The sequence below is a fragment of the Neoarius graeffei genome, chromosome 10 (assembly GCF_027579695.1).
Source record: "Neoarius graeffei isolate fNeoGra1 chromosome 10, fNeoGra1.pri, whole genome shotgun sequence".
NCBI lineage: Eukaryota > Metazoa > Chordata > Actinopteri > Siluriformes > Ariidae > Neoarius > Neoarius graeffei.
This window is the reverse complement of record NC_083578.1, coordinates 2,463,663-2,483,831: the sequence shown is the minus strand read 5'-3', so window position 1 is coordinate 2,483,831 and position 20,169 is coordinate 2,463,663. Positions and strand designations below refer to the sequence as shown.

Sequence of the window (20,169 nt, the reverse complement as noted above, 5' to 3'; positions counted from 1 at the left end):
GCTTTCACTTTTCTATATGTAGACAGAAAATGTCATAGGTATTATAGTATATTATTCTGTCTCTCATTCTGTCTTTCCATCTGTCTCTCTGTCTGTCCATCTGTCTGTCTTTCTCCTCTATATGATATCTGTATCTATTCTCAGACTTTTTCATCTCTTCATCTCTTCATTCAAGTTTGACCTTATCCAGATCCACTTTTCTCCATCATTATTAATTTATTAGCCCGGACCTGTAGGTGTCACTAGCGTCTCGTTTCCGCTCCTCACTTCTTCCCGACCTCAAGCTGGAAAAGATCGAACTTTTTTTTTTAAAGAGTGAAAAATATGAAAAATATTTAAGAAACAGTGAAGAACTGCCCAACTTTGGAGTTGTGTGGGGTTTAAGAGTTTGGCCAGAAATAAAACACACGCTATTTTACCTGTAACTCGCAAGCTAAGATCATTGTACAAACTGCCTGATTAAATCATTACAGCGTATCAGAATAGGCCACACCCCCTACCTGAGGGCTCAGGAAACTTTTTAGCTCTGTGAAGGGGCGTGGCCTTTATGGCACTAAGTCTAAGAGAAGGGGTGTGGCCTTTGTGGCACTAAGTCTAAGAGAAGGGGTGTGGCCTTTGTGGCACTGTCTAAGAGAAGGGGTGTGGCCTTTGTGTCTGCTATCTAAGAGAAAGAGACATGGCCTTTTATTCTGTATATATAAGAGAAGGAGTGGCCTTCCTGTCTGTCACTCATAATGAACGAGGTGTGGCCTTTGTGTCGTTCAGTCATAATGAACAAGGCGTGGCCTTTGTGTCTGTCAGTGTAAAAAAAATAGGTGTGGCTTTTGTGCACTGAGTCGAAGTGCAGGAGGTAAGGCTTTTGTACAAGTGAATCTAAGAGATGGAGGTGTGGCCTTGGTGTCTCTCAGTCATATTGAAAGAGGTGTGGCCTTTGTGTCTGTCAATGTACAGTCATGTGAAAAAATAAGTACCTCCTAGGGAAATTGTAGATTTTTTTTCCTCAACCTATTTAAACAAGCAAACATTTCACTCTCTTTGGTACAGAACCTCCAGATAAAGGTGATATGCTCCAACAAATGACATAAAATTCACATTTTGTCATTTTCATAATTTAAATAAAAAAATCAATCAAAAAAAGTAAGGACACCCTGGAAAAAGTAAGTACGCTCTTACATTTATCACACTTTCAAGTCCATAAAATTAGACTCAGGTGTTCCAGATTAGGTGCCACTGATTAGACGCTCCTGCAGGTGGAACCCGTCTTATTTAAACCTGACATCTCGGGCCTGCTTTTCTCTTTGCTATTGAAATGTACGGTATGGTGTCATCATGCCAAGATCTAAAGAGCTCTCTAAGGACCTCAGAAACAAAGGTTGTGGATGTGTATGAATCTGGCAAGGGATTGAAAAAGATCTCTAAATTATTAGAAATAACCCATTCCACTGGAAGGAAAATAATCTACAAGGGGCATAGATTTCAACCAACTGCCAATTTGTCCAGGACTGGCAGCAAATTCAGCCCGAGAGCAGACTGTTTGATGCTAAAAGAAGTCTCCAAGAACCCCAACATTTCATCACTGGATCTGCAGGTAACCCCTTGAAACTGTTGGTATGAAAGTGTATACATTCACTACAGTGAGAGCGGATAGGGACGCGAAGCTGAGCGGCAAGTGCAAAGGTGGGGGACTCGCACTGTTTATTAACACCAGATGGTGCAACCCGGGACACGTAAACGTTAAGGTGATCATCTGCTGCCAGGACATTGAACTGTTAGCGGTGAGTCTCCGACCGTATTACATGCCTCGGGAATTTACACACGCCATTTTCACCTGTCTTTACGTTCCTCCGCGTGTGGATGCGCAGGCAGCGTATGACATCATTCACTCTACCATAGCAGCGCTGCAGACACAACACCCCGAGGCTTTCTTTGTGATCTCTGGGGATTTTAACCATGTCACTCTGGACTCCACTCTCCCTGCCTTTCATCAGTTTGTGGACTGTCCCACTAGGAAAAACAGGACCATAGACCTATTGTATGCCAATGTAAGGGACGCATACAGGGCAATCCCACTACCGCCACTGGGGAGATCTGACCATAATCTGGTTCTCCTACATCCTCAGTACAAATCAATGGTTCTGAGGCAGCCCACCACCATGGGCCTGGTCTCCCAAGGCAGAGGAAACTCTTAAGGACTACTTCAAGATGACCGACTGGAAAGTACTGTTAGACTCGCATGGGGAGGACATTGAGGAGGTGACACACTGCATAACAGGCTACTTGAACTTTTGCAGGGACGTTGTTGTTCCCACAAAAACTGTATGCTGCTTTTCAAACAACAAGCCCTGGATTACCAGTGAAGTTAAGGGCCTCCTCAACCAAAAGAAGAGGGCGTTCAAAGATGGAGACAGGTCAGAGCTGAAGCGTGTATGGGGGAACTCAAGGTCCGGTTAAAAGAGGCCAAGGAGTCATACAGGAAAAAGGTGGAACAGAAGCTGCAAGAAAACAACATGAAGGAGGTCTGGGATGGGATGAAAACCATCACAGGCTACAAGAAGAACAGTGGCAGCTCAGCAGATGGGGGCATGGACAGGGCAAACCAGTTTAATCACTTCTTCAACAGGTTTGATTGTCCTGCCCCTGCTGCCCCCTCCCCCCCTCCTCCTTCAGCAGTTGTCACCTCATCACCATCACCGCCAGATCAGCCCTCACCCCCACCACCAACATCATCAGCATTAGAGCCATCAACACATCCTGCAGACAGAATACACATCCACTCCCCCAGTCCCCTCATCTTCACTGCAGACCAAGTCTGGAGAGAGCTGAGGAGACTCCACCCCAGGAAGGCAGCAAGCCCGGACAAGGTATGTCCCAGGATGCTGAAGGCCTGTGCTGCCCAACTGGGGGAGCCCCTCCAACATGTATTTAACCTGAGCCTTTGCCTCGGGAGAGTTCCTGTCATGTGGAAGACGTCGTGCCTCATTCCAGTTCCTAAGAAAACACATCCAAAGGAACTGAATGACTACAGGCCAGTTGCCTTGACATCACACGTGATGAAGACCATGGAGTGACTGCTGCTGAATTTCCTCAGACCCCAGGCCCACCATGCTGAGGACCCACTGCAGTTCGTGTACCAGGAGAAGGTGGGAGTGGATGACACCATCCTCTATCTTCTGCACAGGACTCACTCTCATCTGGACAAGGGGAGCGGTGCAGTCAGGATCATGTTTTTTTACTTCTCCAGCGCCTTTAACACCTTCCAGCCCCTTCTACTGAGAGATAAGCTGCAGGATATGGAGGTGGACACACATCTGGTCTCCTGGATCAGACTACCTCACCGGGAGACCACAACACATCAGGATCAGGGACAGCATTTCTGACACGGTGATAAGCAGCACAGGAGCACCACAGGGGACTGTGCTCTCTCCAGTTCTGTTCACTCTCTACACATCAGACTTCAAATACAACTCGGCGTCTTGCCACATGCAGAAGTTCTCGGACGATACTGCGATTGTGGGATGTGTTCATGATGGACAGGAGGAGGAGTACAGGAGCCTGATACAGGACTTTGTGTTGTGGTGTAAATCCAACCACCTGCAGCTGAACACTGGCAAAACAAAAGAAATGCTTGTGGACTTTAGAAGGTCTAGGCCGACTCTGCAGCCGATCTCTATTGAGGGGTTCGATGTGGAGATGGTCAGGACCTACAAATAGCTGGGTGTACATCTGGACAACAAGCTGGACTGGACAGTGAACACTGACACCCTCTACAGGAAGGGTCAGAGCAGACTGTGTTTCCTGAGGAGGCTTGGGTCCTTCAGGATCTGCCGAAAACTGCTGCTGATGTTCTACCAGTCTGTGGTAGCCAGTGTCCTTTTCTGTGCTGTAGTGTGTTGGGGAGGCAGCATTAAGAAGAGAGACGCTGGACGGCTCGACAGGCTGGTGAGGAAAGCTGGCTCTGTGCTGGGAACTGAGCTGGAGTCCCTTACATCAGTGGCAGAGTGTAGGGCCCTGAGCAAACTGCTCTTAATCATGGACAACGTTCACCAACCTCTGCACGGCATCATCAGCAGGCAGAGGAGCTCGTTCAGTGGCAGACTGTTGTCCCTGCCCTGCACCAGGGACAGATTCAGGAAGTCTTTTGTCCCTTGGGCCATTAGACTGTTCAACTCCTCCTGGCTCAGCAAAAATAAGACTCTGTGACTCTGCTGTACTCAGGACTAGTTACACTGCTCTTTCATGTCCATTGCACTTTTCTGCTGCTTACATAGATGTACATTATATGCATAGATGGGTATATACAGATATTTGTAGATAAGCTGGTATGTTGTACTTTACCTTATTATATACTTTATTATTATATACTGTTATAATGTACCTACCTACTTATAAATTATACATACTGATATATATATATATATATATACTAACTTAATATTTATATACTAAATATTATATATCGTATACTATCACACTATTACATATACTATATGTACTGATATATACTTTAACTATGTTTATCATGTACAACCCCGATTCCAAAAAAGTTGGGACAAAGTACAAATTGTAAATAAAAATGGAATGCAATGATGTGGAAGTTTCAAAATTCCATATTTTATTCAGAATAGAACATAGATGACATATCAAATGTTTAAACTGAGAAAATGTATCATTTAAAGAGAAAAATTAGGTGATTTTAAATTTCATGACAACAACACATCTCAAAAAAGTTGGGACAAGGCCATGTTTCCCACTGTGAGACATCCCCTTTTCTCTTTACAACAGTCTGTAAACGTCTGGGGACTGAGGAGACAAGTTGCTCAAGTTTAGGGAGAGGAATGTTAACCCATTCTTGTCTAATGTAGGATTCTAGTTGCTCAACTGTCTTAGGTCTTTTTTGTCGTATCTTCCGTTTTATGATGCGCCAAATGTTTTCTATGGGTGAAAGATCTGGACTGCAGGCTGGCCAGTTCAGTACCCGGACCCTTCTTCTACGCAGCCATGATGCTGTAATTGATGCAGTATGTGGTTTGGCATTGTCATGTTGGAAAATGCAAGGTCTTCCCTGAAAGAGACGTCGTCTGGATGGGAGCATATGTTGCTCTAGAACCTGGATATACCTTTCAGCATTGATGGTGTCTTTCCAGATGTGTAAGCTGCCCATGCCACACGCACTAATGCAACCCCATACCATCAGAGATGCAGGCTTCTGAACTGAGCGCTGATAACAACTCGGGTCGTCCTTCTCCTCTTTAGTCCGAATGACACGGCGTCCCTGATTTCCATAAAGAACTTCAAATTTTGATTCGTCTGACCACAGAACAGTTTTCCACTTTGCCACAGTCCATTTTAAATGAGCCTTGGCCCAGAGAAGACGTCTGCGCTTCTGGATCATGTTTAGATACGGCTTCTTCTTTGAACTATAGCGTTTTAGCTGGCAACGGCGGATGGCACGGTGAATTGTGTTCACAGATAATGTTCTCTGGAAATATTCCTGAGCCCATTTTGTGATTTCCAATACAGAAGCATGCCTGTATGTGATGCAGTGCCGTCTAAGGGCCCAAAGATCACGGGCACCCAGTATGGTTTTCCGGCCTCCAGATTCTCTGAATCTTTTGATGATATTATGCACTGTAGATGATGATATGTTCAAACTCTTTGCAATTTTACACTGTCGAACTCCTTTCTGATATTGCTCCACTATTTGTCGGCGCAGAATTAGGGGGATTGGTGATCCTCTTCCCATCTTTACTTGCCACTCCAAGATGCTCTTTTTATACCCAGTCGTGTTAATGACCTATTGCCAATTGACCTAATGAGTTGCAATTTGGTCCTCCAGCTGTTCCTTTTTTGTACCTTTAACTTTTCCAGCCTCTTATTGCCCCTGTCCCAACTTTTTTGAGATGTGTTGCTGTCATGAAATTTCAAATGAGCCAATATTTGGCATGAAATTTCAAAATGTCTCACTTTCGACATCTGATATGTTGTCTATGTTCTATTGTGAATACAGTATCAGTTTTTGAGATTTGTAAATTATTGCATTCCGTTTTTATTTACAATTTGTACTTTGTCCCAACTTTTTTGGAAGCGGGGTTGTAATATACGATGCTTTTTATCTACCATATACCACTAAACATGCTGCACATGTATGTAACTGTCCACAAAGTATTTGCACTGCTCATTACACGCTTATTTGCTCTGTGACTGGTTACTGCCAACTGCACGACCTCACTACCTCCTATACTGAGAGCTGTATATTCTATTACTTGCTCTTATTGGTAACGTTTTATTTCTTTTGGTATTTTTTTTTTTGTATTTTAGTTTTTTATACGTATAATGCTATTTAGTTTTTGTATTGATCTTGTGCAATGCGGAAATGTTACTGGATACCTTGAATTTCCCTCTGGGATTAATAAAGTATCTATTTATCTACATTAACTATTGGAAAGAGCTTGGACAAATTTGTCCTGCATGGGAGGCGTGCCAGGAAAAAGCCTTCACTCTACAAAAAGAATGTTAAAACAAGACTACACTTTGCCAATGAACATCTCGGTGAAGACCAAGCCTTTTGGAATCACGTGCTTTAGACAGACAAATCAAATGTGTGGCGCAGGCCAAAGACGGCTTTTCAGGAGAAGAACCTCATACCACCTGTGAAACACAGTGGTGGAAATGTTATGGTTTAGGGTCACTTCGCTGCCTCAGGGATTGGGACACTTGCGTTCATTGAGTCACCTCTGAATTCTGAATCATATCAGAGTGCTTGAAGATACTTTGAGGCCATCTGTTCAAAAGTTGAAGTTGAACCAGAGGTGGACCTTTCAACAAAATAATGATCCTAAGCATATAAGCAAATCCACCAAGGAATGACTCAAAATGAAGAAATGGAGGGTTATGACTAGGAGGCTGAGTCAAAGCCCAGATTTGAACCCCACTGAAATGTTGTGGGGAGATTTGAAAAGGGCAGTAGGTGCAAGAAAACCCTCAAACATCTTGCAAGTGAAGGAATTTTGCATGGAAGAGTGGGCAGAAATTTCAGCAAGCTGATGTCAGAGACCGATGGACCATTATACAAAATGCCTACAGGAAGATATTTCTGTTAAAGGGGGCAATGCAAGCTTCTGAAGCCAAGGGTGTACTTACTTTCTCCACAGAAGAATATTACCTCTGTTGATATTTTTTTGAATAAATGATTGAAATAGCTCATTTTCTTTGTTGTTTTGTTCATCACCTTTATCTTTCAGCACTGTATCATTTTACATCTTCAGGGGAAAGTCCGTAAAAGTCGAGTGCCGAGTGCAGAGCCCATCCTGCTAGTGCATTTCCATCCCGCTGCACTTGGTAGGGCTGGGTATCACCAGATACCTCACGATACGATACTATGGCAATATTTTGCCCACGATAACGATAATATCACGGTACAGCGATTCTGCGATAATCGATATATTGCAAGAAATTTCAACCACATCACGATATCTGTGTCACTGAAGAAAATCAGAATTTATTGACCACTGTAAAATTACATTTCACATACATAACTACACACTCTTGCCAGACATATACAGTGGGGCAAAAAAGTATTTGGTCAGTCACCAATTGTGCAAGTTCTCCCACTTAAAAAGATGAGAGAGGCCTGTAATTTTCATCATAGGTACACTTCAACTATGAGAGACAGAATGAGAAAAAAATCCAGAAAATCACATTGTCTGATTTTTAAAGAATTTATTTGCAAATTATGGTGGAAAATAAGTATTTGGTCAATAACAAAAGTTCATCTCAATACTTTGTTATATACCCTTTGTTGGCAATGACAGAGGTCAAACATTTTCTGTAAGTCTTCACAAGGTTTTCACACACTGTTGCTGGTATTTTGGCCCATTCCTCCATGCAGATCTCCTCTAGAGCAGTGATGTTTTGGGGCTGTCGCTGGGCAACACGGACTTTCAACTCCCTCCAAAGATTTTCTATGGGGTTGAGATCTGGAGACTGACTAGGCCACTCCAGGACCTTGAAATGCTTCTTACGAAGCCACTCCTTCGTTGCCCGGGCGGTGTGTTTGGGATCATTGTCATGCTGAAAGACCCAGCCATGTTTCATCTTCAATGCCCTTGCAGATGGAAGGAGGTTTTCACTCAAAATCTCATGATACATGGCCCCATTCATTCTTTCCTTTACACAGATCAGTCGTCCTGGTCCCTTTGCAGAAAAACAGCCCCAAAGCATGATGTTTCCACCCCCATGCTTCGCAGTAGGTATGGTGTTCTTTGGATGCAACTCAGCATTCTTTCTCCTTCAAATACGACAAGTTGAGTTTTTACCAAAAAGTTCTATTTTGGTTTCATCTGACCATATGACATTCTCCCAATCCTCTTCTGGATCATCCAAATGCTCTCTAGCAAACTTCAGATGGGCCTGGACATGTACTGGCTTAAGCAGGGGGACACGTCTGGCACTGCAGGATTTGAGTCCCTGGCGGCATAGTGTGTTACTGATGGTAGCCTTTGTTACTTTGGTCCCAGCTCTCTGCAGGTCATTCACTAGGTCCCCCCGTGTGGTTCTGGGATTTTTGCTCACCGTTCTTGTGATCATTTTGACCCCACGGGGTGAGATCTTGCGTGGAGCCCCAGATCGAGGGAGATTATCAGTGGTCTTGTATGTCTTCCATTTTCTAATAATTGCTCCCACGGTTGACTTCTTCACGCCAAGCTGCTTACCTATTGCAGATTCAGTCTTCTCAGCCTGGTGCAGGTCTACAATTTTGTTTCTGGTGTCCTTTGACAGCTCTTTGGTCTTGGCCATAGTGGAGTTTGGAGTGTGACTGTTTGAGGTTGTGGACAGGTGTCTTTTATACTGATAACGAGTTCAAACAGGTGCCATTAATACAGGTAACGAGTGGAGGACAGAGGAGTCTCTTAAAGAAGTTGTTACAGGTCTGTGAGAGCCAGAAATCTTGCTTGTTTGTAGGTGACCAAATACTTATTTTACCGAGGAATTTACCAATTAATTCATTAAAAATCCTACAATGTGATTTCCTGGATTCTTTCCCCCCATTCTGTCTCTCATAGTTGAAGTGTACCTATGATGAAAATTACAGGCCTCTCTCATCTTTTTAAGTGAGAGAACTTGCACAATTGGTGGCTGACTAAATACTTTTTTGCCCCACTGTATTTGTCTCAATTCCACTGCTGGCAAAACCAAGAGTTGCTTCACTACAACATACAGAAAATTCCCATTTCTGTGCTAGTATTCTCAACTTTTCTGTAAGCATGGACACATCAGTGCTGCTTAACAAGCAGAATCAAATTGTTTTATGAAAACTTAAAACTTGCACTGCAGACTGCACAGACATTTCAGTGCTAACACTAATATCAATTTGTTCTTTGTAAACTTGAGAACATATACCTGAGAACATTTAACTTGTGCTTATTTTGCAGGAACAACACACTGTCTGAAACACATTGAAAAGTGCAGTGGGCATCTTAGACCCCGTCCACACGTAGCCGGGTATCTGCTAAATCGAAGATATTTTTCTACGTTTTGGCCTGTCATCCACATGAAAACACATCAAAAACGAATATTTAAAAAAACTCCGGGCAAAGTGAAGATTTTTGAAAACTCCGTGTATGCCTTTTCGTGTAGACAGAGATAACCGGAGGTTTGCGTTTTAGAACGTCACAATCTGCGCCAAAAAAATGACAACAAATCTGCCCTGATGTCAAACGTGCGACCTTTGTTTACTGCAGAAGCCAGATTAAGCATGGACTTAAGCTAGCCGCACACCACGGCGATCCACGCGGTACCGAACCGACCCATTTCAGAGCCGACTCCCGACAGGGCACGCACATATCCCCCGACTGTTGACGAGTGCAGTCGCGATTGAAGCGACATGTGACAACTTAATAGCTTTGTGATTGGCTATTGGATATAGTTACTGTTAAATCCAACACTTGAAGATGCTACAGGCTGAATTACAAATGACACAACACGGAATATGTAGCGCACTATCTAGGCTGCATGAGCTATTATTCCCAACCTTAAATAGTGCACTTATATAGGGGAGTTAAAGCGATTTGGAATTCAGCCACACAACTTGAGCAGAGTGGCTTTCCAGCCCACTGTGTCTATGGATAAAGCTTCAGTCTATGGAATTACAGTATATACCTGCATTAGGTGCTACCGACACGCATTTCTCGCGCTAGAAATTGTGTTTAATGATGTCACGTGTTATATGCGAAAGATATGATTGGCTATTGCTAGCGACTCTCGCCGATCAGTCTGGCTCCCGATTAGTTTTTCGAATTGGCTGTGAGATGAGTCGGTACCATCGAAAACTAGTCTTTACGCCTGACTCGCGACTTCAGTTGGCTCGGTACGCTGAAAATCGGCGTAGTGTGCGGCTAGCTAAAGAGTAATGGATCGGAGTAGTGCCTTGAAAGCGTTAATTATTGTGCAGGTGCTATTTACATGTTTAATTTTAGAAGCCCAACTACTGCTCCAAGAGCACAGGCGATGTGATTAGGGGGTAGGATTTGGGGAAATAATGCCATCTACAGGTTTGGAATGCTTATGAATGTGATTGAAAACGCAGATGTTCGGTTATGTGTGGAAGGGATTTTTTTCGAAGACGAGGTGGTGTGGATAAAACATTTTTATAAACGGAGGGGGGGAAAATGTTCGGTTTTAAAAATACCCGGCTACGTGTGTACATGGCATAAGTCTCCCTGAGCACAATTATGAAACAAAGTGCAGTGTGGGTCACTGTCCACACACTGAAACTGAACTGAAACCTCAGTGAATCATGTTTCTTCTGAACTTAGAGTAAATACTCAAAATAAAATGCAGTGTTTCACACACACTAAAATTGAAAATGCAAGATAAAGTGCAGCTTCTTGCCTTTGACCTGAAATGACAAAATTAAGTTCACAGTTACAGTAAGTCACACATCACTGAAGTAGACGGGAGGACTTTGGCGCTGTCCAGTGTAGTTTGCTTCGGGTCGGGTTTCGGCGGCTCCGGCTGAGGTAATATGTCGGGGTGGTGTTGTGCTAAGTAAGTTCGCAAGTTTGTTGTGTTACCTGAATATCTAATTGGAGCGAAACAGGTTTTGCAGAGTGCATACTCTTTGTCCGGCTCACTGTTTTTTTCTCCTTTCCTTTGGAATCCAAAGTGCCTCCAAACATCTGCCTTAAAGTTCGGCGGCGTCTCTAGGTTTACGTTAACAGCCATGCTTGCTTGTTTTTTTTCCTCACTGCAACCGCCGGGGAAAAAAGAGAAGATGAAGAGTGCCTTGCAGTGAGGGAGTGGCACAGCGACACCTCGCGGAGCGGAGGTGCGGAAGTCGTACTGGATTTACAACCCGTCTGAAACATGATTTATTATTTGAAAAAATATCGATATTCAAATTTTGAGCATCGATATTGAATCGGAAGACAAAGTATCGCGATATATCGCCGTATCTATATTTTTGCACACCCCTAGCACTTGGCACTCGACTTTTACGGACTTTCCCCTGAAGATGGCGTCTGGAGAAGAACAACTTCAGGTAAGGTCACTGGCTTTGTATTTACTCTTTTACACACTCTGTCCGTGCACTTGCAGAGCCAGGGACACTTCGTTTTGCTTGTAGGAACCCTCTACTCACTTCCACAGAACTGTCATGTTGTTTTGAGCTTTGCAGTGGTTTTAAAACTAGCGTTTTGTATCGGCAAAAAGACACGCCCCTCGCACTGCCGTGTTAGCGCTTTCCGGTTGAATTCTCAAAAAATGAATTTTCTCAAAACACATCCGATTGACGTGATTGTGGTAGCAACTCAACGTATGCACTCCCAATAATGCGAAAATAGACCTAGAAAGCATTTCACTCCGGAGTATTCCTTTAACGGTGTCCAGAAGCGCCGTCGACTTCTCTGGGCTCGGAGGCGTCTGGGACAATCACACAGTGGGAACGTGGATTGTGGTCAGACGAATCAGTATTCCAGGTCTTTTTTGTAAGAAATTGACACCATGTGCTCTGGACCAAAGAGGAAAAGGACCATCCAGACTGTTAGCAGGAACAAGTCCAAAAGCCAGGGCGTGTCATGGTTGTGTCAATGCCCTTGGAGAAGGTAACTTACACTTATGTGATGGAGCAGTAATGCAGAAAAGTACTCTGAGATTTTCGAGCAACATCTGCTGCTTTCAAGACGACGTCTTTTCTAGGGAGATTTCAACAAGACAACGCAAAACCACATTCTGCTCACATTACAGAGGTGTGGCTGTGGAAGAAGAGGGTGGAAGAAGAATACAGTACAGTGATGACCCCGTTCTGGTGCACACCTTAAGACCTGTTTACAGGAAGAATGGAACAAAATAACACCTGAAACACTTCATCACTTGGAGTCTTCAGTCCATAAACACCTTTTAAGTGTTGGGAGAAGGAACAGGAACATTATAAAGTGGGAAATACTTTACTGTCCCAACTTTTTTAAATTAGTTGCAAGAATCAGAATTGAAATGTGTTTATTTTGGGAAAAATAATAAAATTCATGAAGTAAAACACAAATAATGTGCTGCTGTGTTGATCTGAGTGAAATACAAGTCAAAGATTATTTCCAAATCACTGTTTTGAGTTTTAATTTCAATTTCAACACACCGTCCCAACTGTTTCTGATTTGGGGTTGTAGACACGACCTTTCTGTTTGTCAGTCACATTGAAGGAGGCGTGGCTTTTGTGCAGTAAGTCTCACAGAAGGAGGCGTGGCTTTTGTGTTTGTCAGTTGAAATATACAGAGACGCTACAGTGAGGCTATGCAATGTGTTTATTGAGTGTGTTTGTGGACTGTGTGTATGGAGTGTATGGAATATGTGCTCACAGAATGTACATATAGAGTGTGTGTATGGAGTCTATATATTGAGTGTGTGTACACAGTGTGTATATAGAGTTTGTATATTGAGTGTGCCTGTGATGATCTGGCGACTTGTCCAGGGTGTACCCCGCCTCTCGCCCGTAGTCAGCTGGGATAGGCTCCAGCTTGCCTGCGACCCTGTAGAACAGGATAAAGTGGCTACAGATAATGGATGGATGGATGGATGGATGGATATTGAGTGTGTATAGAGTAAGTGTATGGAGAGGGTGTGTATATGGAGTGTACATAGAGTGTATAAATACATATAAGTACATCGAGTATAGACAGTGGGTATAAAGAGTATGTGTATGGAGTGTGTGTGTGCATGGATGATTTATCAATTATCACCATATATAGTCATAACACACGCTATACACACTCCAACAACTCTTTCTCTTCTCTTGTTTTATATCTTTCTTCTCTCCTGTTATTCTTTTCTTAACATGTCTTCTTTTCTTTTCTTCCTGTTTATTTAAATCCTGTTATTTACTTCAGTCTCTCTCCTCTTCCTCTTCTTAGACGACCTGTCTGTCTCCGTTTCCTCGTCCTTGTCCTCCTTCTCTTCCTCGTCCCCCGCGCCGGACATTGTGGACTGTATGAAGGCGAGTGAGTTGTGTAACCTGAGTCCCCAGTGCAGCTCTCGTTATCGCATCATGAGGCAGTGCCTCGTGGGTAAAGACTGGAACTCCATGTTGGCCAGTAAGGAGTGCCAGGAGGCGCTGGAGTTCCTGCAGTCGATGCCGCTGGTGGAGTGTCGCTGTAAACGAGGGATGAAGAAGGAGATAACGTGCCTACAGAACTACTGGCTCATCTACATGGGCCTCAGTGAAGGTACAGTACACGCTCGCTCACTCGCTAACTTCCTGCTGAGGAGAAACACTTTGTTTTTCTTCTTCCCTTTTTCTCATTAATAATATTCTCTCTTCTTTTCTTCTTTTTTCTTCTTGTGTCCTTCACTAAATCTCAGAGTCTGGACTCGTTCATTGATTTCCAGCTGTGAGCTTCTTTGTGAATTTTTACCTCATTAGTGTGAGAGGAAATTGGTTTGGGCGTAAAATTGGTTAAATGAACCAAAACATGTCTATATGTATTTCTCTTTAGCTCATGTTTGACACCCACACCAGTGTTGCTAACTCTTTTCAGGGGAAAGTAGCTAATGCATGCTTGAAGATGTACCAGATGATGTCATAGACTAATTTGAATATTCATTGAATCATTGTAATCATTTATGTATCAGTATAAGTTATATGAAGAAGATTTTCTGAAGGCAAGGAACAAATAAGGATACAATGAACAAACAAGTGGACAAACGGTTAGTGATTGGTCATCGAAAATAATCACCAGTGATTGGTCATTTGTGAAAATGATGATCAGTGATTTGTTAGCTTTAATAATGGTGATCAGTGATTAGTCATTAGGAAAATGGTGATCAGTGATTGGTCGTCATGAACGGTGATGGTAAATGATTGGTCATTGGGGAAATGGTGACCAGTGATTAGTTATCTGAAATAATCATCAGTGATTGGTCATGTGGGAAAATGTTGATTAATGATTAGTCATTGGGAACAATGATGATAAGTGATTGGTCATTGGGAAAAATGGTGAGCTGTGATTGGTCGGCTAGAATAATGGTGATCAGTGATTAGTCATTATGAACAACGGTGGTGAATTATTGGTCACTGGGAAAATGGTGATTAGTGATTAATTGCTGGGAACACTGGTGAGCCATGATTGGTCATTGGGAAAATAATGATCAGTGATTTGTTATCTTTAATAATGGTGATCAGTGATTAGTTGTTGTGAACAGTGATGATATATGATTGGTTCTTGGGAAAATGGTGATCAGTGATTGGTCAGAATGCCAATTAAAATGCAGTTCTGATGTAATGTCCCTCAGACATCCTGACTGAACAGAAGACAGTTATCGGTTTGTCGCTGTCTCATGCAGTCACATGCTGTTCATCAGTTTGGTCCACTGAGAATCCAGGAGAGATGTTTTTGAGTCTGAGGTTTTATAAATAATAAGCCTTGATGCGAGCGTGTATGTGCAGTGGATTAGATGTGTGTGTGTGTGTGTGTGTGTGTGTATTCCAGTGCCCCGTGGTTATGGGTTTAATTCCAGACTGCAGTGTGTATAGCGTTTCATTGATTGACCTGGTTTCTGCAGCTGTAGGAATTGCACTGACTCTCCTGTACACAATACTGTCAGTGTTTAATCAAACACAAACATAGGACATTACTGAGAATAGTTTAAACCACTACACCACTGTGTGGGCGGCACGGTGGTGTAGTGGTTAGCGCTGTGGCCTCACAGCAAGAAGGTTCTGGGTTCAAGCCCAGCGGCCGGCGAGGGCCTTTCTGTGCGGAGTTTGCATGTTCTCCCTGTGTCCGCGTGGGTTTCCTCCGGGTGCTCCGGTTTCCCCCACAGTCCAAAGACGTGCAGTTAGGTTGACGTGGGGCGGCCTTGGGCTGAGGTGCCCTTGAGTGAGGTACCGAACCCGTGACTGCTCTCCGGGCGCTCTGGTGTGGCTGCCCACTGCTCTGAGTGTGTGTGTTCACTGCTTCAGATGGGTTAAATGCAGAGGATGAATTTCACTGTGCATGTGATGAATAAGGGTTTATTTTTTTAAAAGTATTTTTATTGTATCAGTTATAATGAAAAGATTAATTGACTCAGAAGGCTGAATGAGAGAAGAGCGACTCTCAGCCATGACTCAGTGATTCACTGATTCAAATACTGACTCAAATACTGAATGACAAGAATGAAAAAAAAAAGATTCACTGATTCAAATATGACATGTTGAACAACAGAGGAGCGAATCTCTGTCATGACTGAATGATTCACTGATTCTTAATCTGACTCGCTGAACATGAGAGGACTGAATCTCAGTAATAACCAAAAGATTCACTCAAGATTCATTATAGTCGATGCAAATATGACTTTCACATTTCACAGATGTGTAAAAAAAAAAAAAACGCAGGTCATTATAGACTGCAGTGTATAATCTGACTGATTTGTTCATCTTAGTGACTCGTTTAAAAAGACTGAATCATTCGTTACTGAAACGTCTTCTTTCTTCCTCATTTTGCTTCCACTTCAACTCTTTATCCACTCAAGCTCCACTCTTTCGCTCCATCCTTCTGTCCATTCAGCAAACATCTGCCTTTCTCAGTTTGACTAATTGCTCAGTTTTGCTAATTATTTACACATAACTACTTTTAATAAGGTTTTATTTTTATATATTTGGGAAACATTTCTGATTCCTCCGGATCCTCTCTGGAGCTGATTAGCATGCTTCCCCAGTATACAGTGGTAATTTCACCAATTTGGTAAACATTCATTTGTAAATTGCGCCTCTCGTTGTGATAATTATTAAGAAATCCAGTCTTTTTTCTAGCTGTGTTTAAGATGTCATGACAAACGTGCTGTAATTATTATAAACAAGTGCCAAAATGTTGACGGTGTCAGTGAACTGCAGGGTTTCCCTGTGTACGAGTCATGCTCAGTTTTTATATTCTGTCTCCATCCGTCTTTCAGTCTGTCTCTCAATCTCTTCATCTCTCAGAGCATCTACCTTGAGCATCTCATTCATTTATCTATCCAACCAGCTTCTACTCTCCATCCATCCATCCATCCATCCATCCATCCATCCTAATGCCACATCCATCTTTCACTTTATTAATCCATCTATCTACCTTTTCCAGTCCCCCATCAAGTCACCCTTCCATCATCTCTCCAGGTCATCATATCTCCATTGTTTCTGCACCTATATTTACTTTCATCCATTTATCTGTCCTCCTTCATATTCCACCATCCATCCATCCATCCATCCATCCATCCATCCATCCATCTGTGCTTATATTTATTAACCATTATTCCCCAAATCCATTTATCCTAACCATCCATCCAGACTTCCAACCATAATTCCATCCATCCATCCACTCATCCAGACATTCAAACAGTTTATCAATTCTCACTCTAGCTATCCATCCCTGAACCCTCATCTGTTCTTCAAATGTTTAATCCCTCTTCTATGTCTACTCCTAATCCATCCATCCATCCATCCATCCATCCATCCATCTGTATAAATATGTATATAATTGTAGTCATCCTTATGTCATTTTATTCATTCATTCATCTGTCTTCCACCTCCTCCATCCATCCATCCATCCATCCATCCATCCATCCATCCATCCATCCATCCATCCATCCATCTCTTCAACCATTCTTCTCTTTTCACCCTTTAATACCCAAATGCATGTACCATTTATCTTTTACTGCCTCCCTTCATGCATTTATCAATCCATCCCTCTATCCATCCATGCATCTACCCTCTAATCTTATATCCATCTATCCTTCTTTCAGTCTGCTCCTCCATTCACACACACATCCTTCCATCCATGAATACTGCCTGCTAATCCAGTGGGAGTTATTAGAAGTCCAGATTTATTTTACCCATGCATCTACCTATGACCATATATGGGCTTTATCATATATATCATCTATCAGTCCTCTCAATCCATTTACCCATCTGTCCCTCTGTTAATCCACTTCTCCGCCTTCCAGCCCATCACCAAAATCTATACCTCCGTCTTTCACTGCCTCCCGTCATGCATCCATCTATACATGGATCTTAAAAATTGCAGAGTGGACCAGAAGTGCGTAGTATGAATGCCTGCTGTGGGCACTGCAGCTTCTCTCTCTCTCTCTCTCTCTCTCTCTCTCTCTCTCACACACACACACACACACACACACACACACACACACACACACACACATTTTTCTTTGCTTTGGCTGCTTCTGGAGTACTTGTGCAGAACCTGGAGTAATGAATTGAGCTGCAGTGAACCAGGATTTACTTACAGAAGTAAATGGAGTTTGGCGTGAAGGTCTTTCTGCCATCTGCTCAGAGATAAACGCTGTGGGAACGAGGGAACATGCTCGGAAAACACACACTTTGGGAAAAAAGAAGAGATAGACAGATAGATAAGAGGATGGAAAGAAAAAAGAGGAATGTCTGAATTCAGATTTTCCTATGAGCACTTCTACATGGACTACAATTCCACTCCACCCTGGCTCTCCATCCATCTATACTGAACATTCATTCATCCATCCACCCATCCATCTATTCATCATTGGCTCCAGCATCTACAGTTTCCATCCATCCATCCATCCATCCATCCATCCATCCATCCATTCATCCAACCATCCATCTATTCATTTTTGGCCCCAACATCTACAGTATCCATCCATCCATCCATCCATCCATCCATCCATCCATCCATCCATCCATCCATCTTTTGCCCTCACCATATACAGTATACATCCATCCATCCAACCACCCATCTGTCCATCTTTGGCCCCAACATCTACAGTATCTGTCTATCCATGCATCCATCCATCTGTCCTTCTTTTGCCCCACCATATACAGTATCTGTCCATCTGTCTGTCTGTCCATCCATCCATCCATCCATCCATCCATCCATCCATCCATCCATCCATCCATCCATCCATATATTTTGCCCCACCAAATACATTATCTTTCCAACCATCAAATAACCCAATTTACTCACTTACACAGCAATGTTTGACATAATTAGTATTCCATCCATCCATCCATCCATCCATCCATCCATCCATCCATCCATCCATCCATCCATCCATCCATTAATTTGTCCATCCATTCATCTTTTTCCCCTTCATTTACCTGTCTGCCCATCAAATCACCAAACAATCCATCTGTTCCTTCACTCCATTTTCCCACCCATGCATTCGTTCATCTATCCAGCCATTAATCTCGCTCCATCCATCCATCCATCCATCCATCCATCCATCCATCCATCCATCCATCCATTTTATGTTTCTACACATTTAGCACCCAGTGTTCCTTTCACTCCATTACCCATCCATCATTGACAGGCTTCCTTTTGTTATCCATCCAATCATTATTCATTCTTGCTTGGGTTTATCCCTCCATCCATATGGACCCTTACTCATCCATCTTTATTTCTCTAACTTATACTTTGCTTGTCTATCTGTTCACCAGATATCCTTCCTCCACCATCCTTCATCTGTCTACTTATCCTCCTCTCGTGTAGCCATCCCTCTGTCCACTTATTGACAGAATCTGTGCTCGATGATGGAGTAGGCAGAAAAACACACGTCTTGACCTCGGATTTATAAACTATCACTTTTATTTTTAATGCTTCATTTCCACATTTATTCATTTACACAGAAACGCCACTTGCTGTCTTGCTCCTATTCGAGTCGAAATGTCACTCAGCAGCCTCGTGTCTTACATCATCCCAGTTCCCATGGCTACACGTCTCCATGTATGTGATAAATATGTTTTTCACCCTTGTTGAAATTAAATGGCTGTAATTCCTCATGGTTCTCCATCACTGGCGTTTCTTCTCATTACCGGAGAGAATTCACTCATAAAGAATGTTAGCAAGACTTGCACTGTGGCTAATTTTACTGTTTCGCATGAGCATGTGAGAGCGCTTCATGTGAAAGGTCATCCCTGTATCAGATTTCTCCTCCTGACTGAGAGACTCGATGCCTTTTTCTGGGCCAGAAATCAACAGAAGTATTATTATGGGATGGAATGTATTTCACTCTGCTTTTCTCTGTTAGCGTGTGATCTTCAGGTCTTTGTGCTCATTATGTTCAAGTGCAGTCAGTCAACCTCACTCACTTCATGTAGTGTAAAACTTCTTTATTTAGACTGGTATAAAAGAAACTTGATCACTGTAGAGTGTATAGTGTAAAAGTAGTATAAAACGGGTTTCACTACATGAAGTGTAAAGTAGGTCTAGTTCACTGGTATAGTGTTAATGTAGTGTAAATTAGGTATCACTTAGTAAATGTAGTGTCACTTAGGTCGAGCTCACTAAATGTGTAGTGTAAATCAAGTATTACTTAGTAAACTAAGAAACCTTTATTCATCACATGCACACTTCAAGCACAGTGAAATTCATCCTCTGCATTTAACCCATCTGAAGCAGTGAACACACACACACACACACACACTCAGAGCAGTGGGCAGCCACACCAGAGCGCCCGGGGAGCAGTCAGGGGTTCGGTACCTCGCTCAAGGGCACCTCAGCCCAAGGCCGCCACGTCAACCTAACTGCATGTCTTTGGACTGTGGGGGAAACCGGAGCACCCGGAGGAAACCCACGCAGACACGGGGAGAACATGCAAACTCCACACAGAAAGGCCCTCGCCGGCCGCTGGGCTCGAACCCGGAACCTTCTTACTGTGAGGCGACCGTGCTAACCACTA

The 20,169-nt window shown here is 43.0% G+C and overlaps 1 protein-coding gene across 2 annotated transcripts in view; it reads left to right on the top strand.

Annotated features, from left to right (window-relative positions):
- The window catches only part of gfra2a (GDNF family receptor alpha 2a), a 114,764-nt gene that overhangs the window by 5,371 nt on the left and 89,224 nt on the right, over nt 1–20,169 (top strand). For both annotated transcript variants that reach the window (XM_060931093.1, XM_060931092.1), the window contains exon 2: nt 13,401–13,712. In XM_060931093.1, coding sequence (XP_060787076.1) covers nt 13,401–13,712 — 312 coding nt within the window. The remainder of the gene's footprint in view (nt 1–13,400; nt 13,713–20,169) is intronic.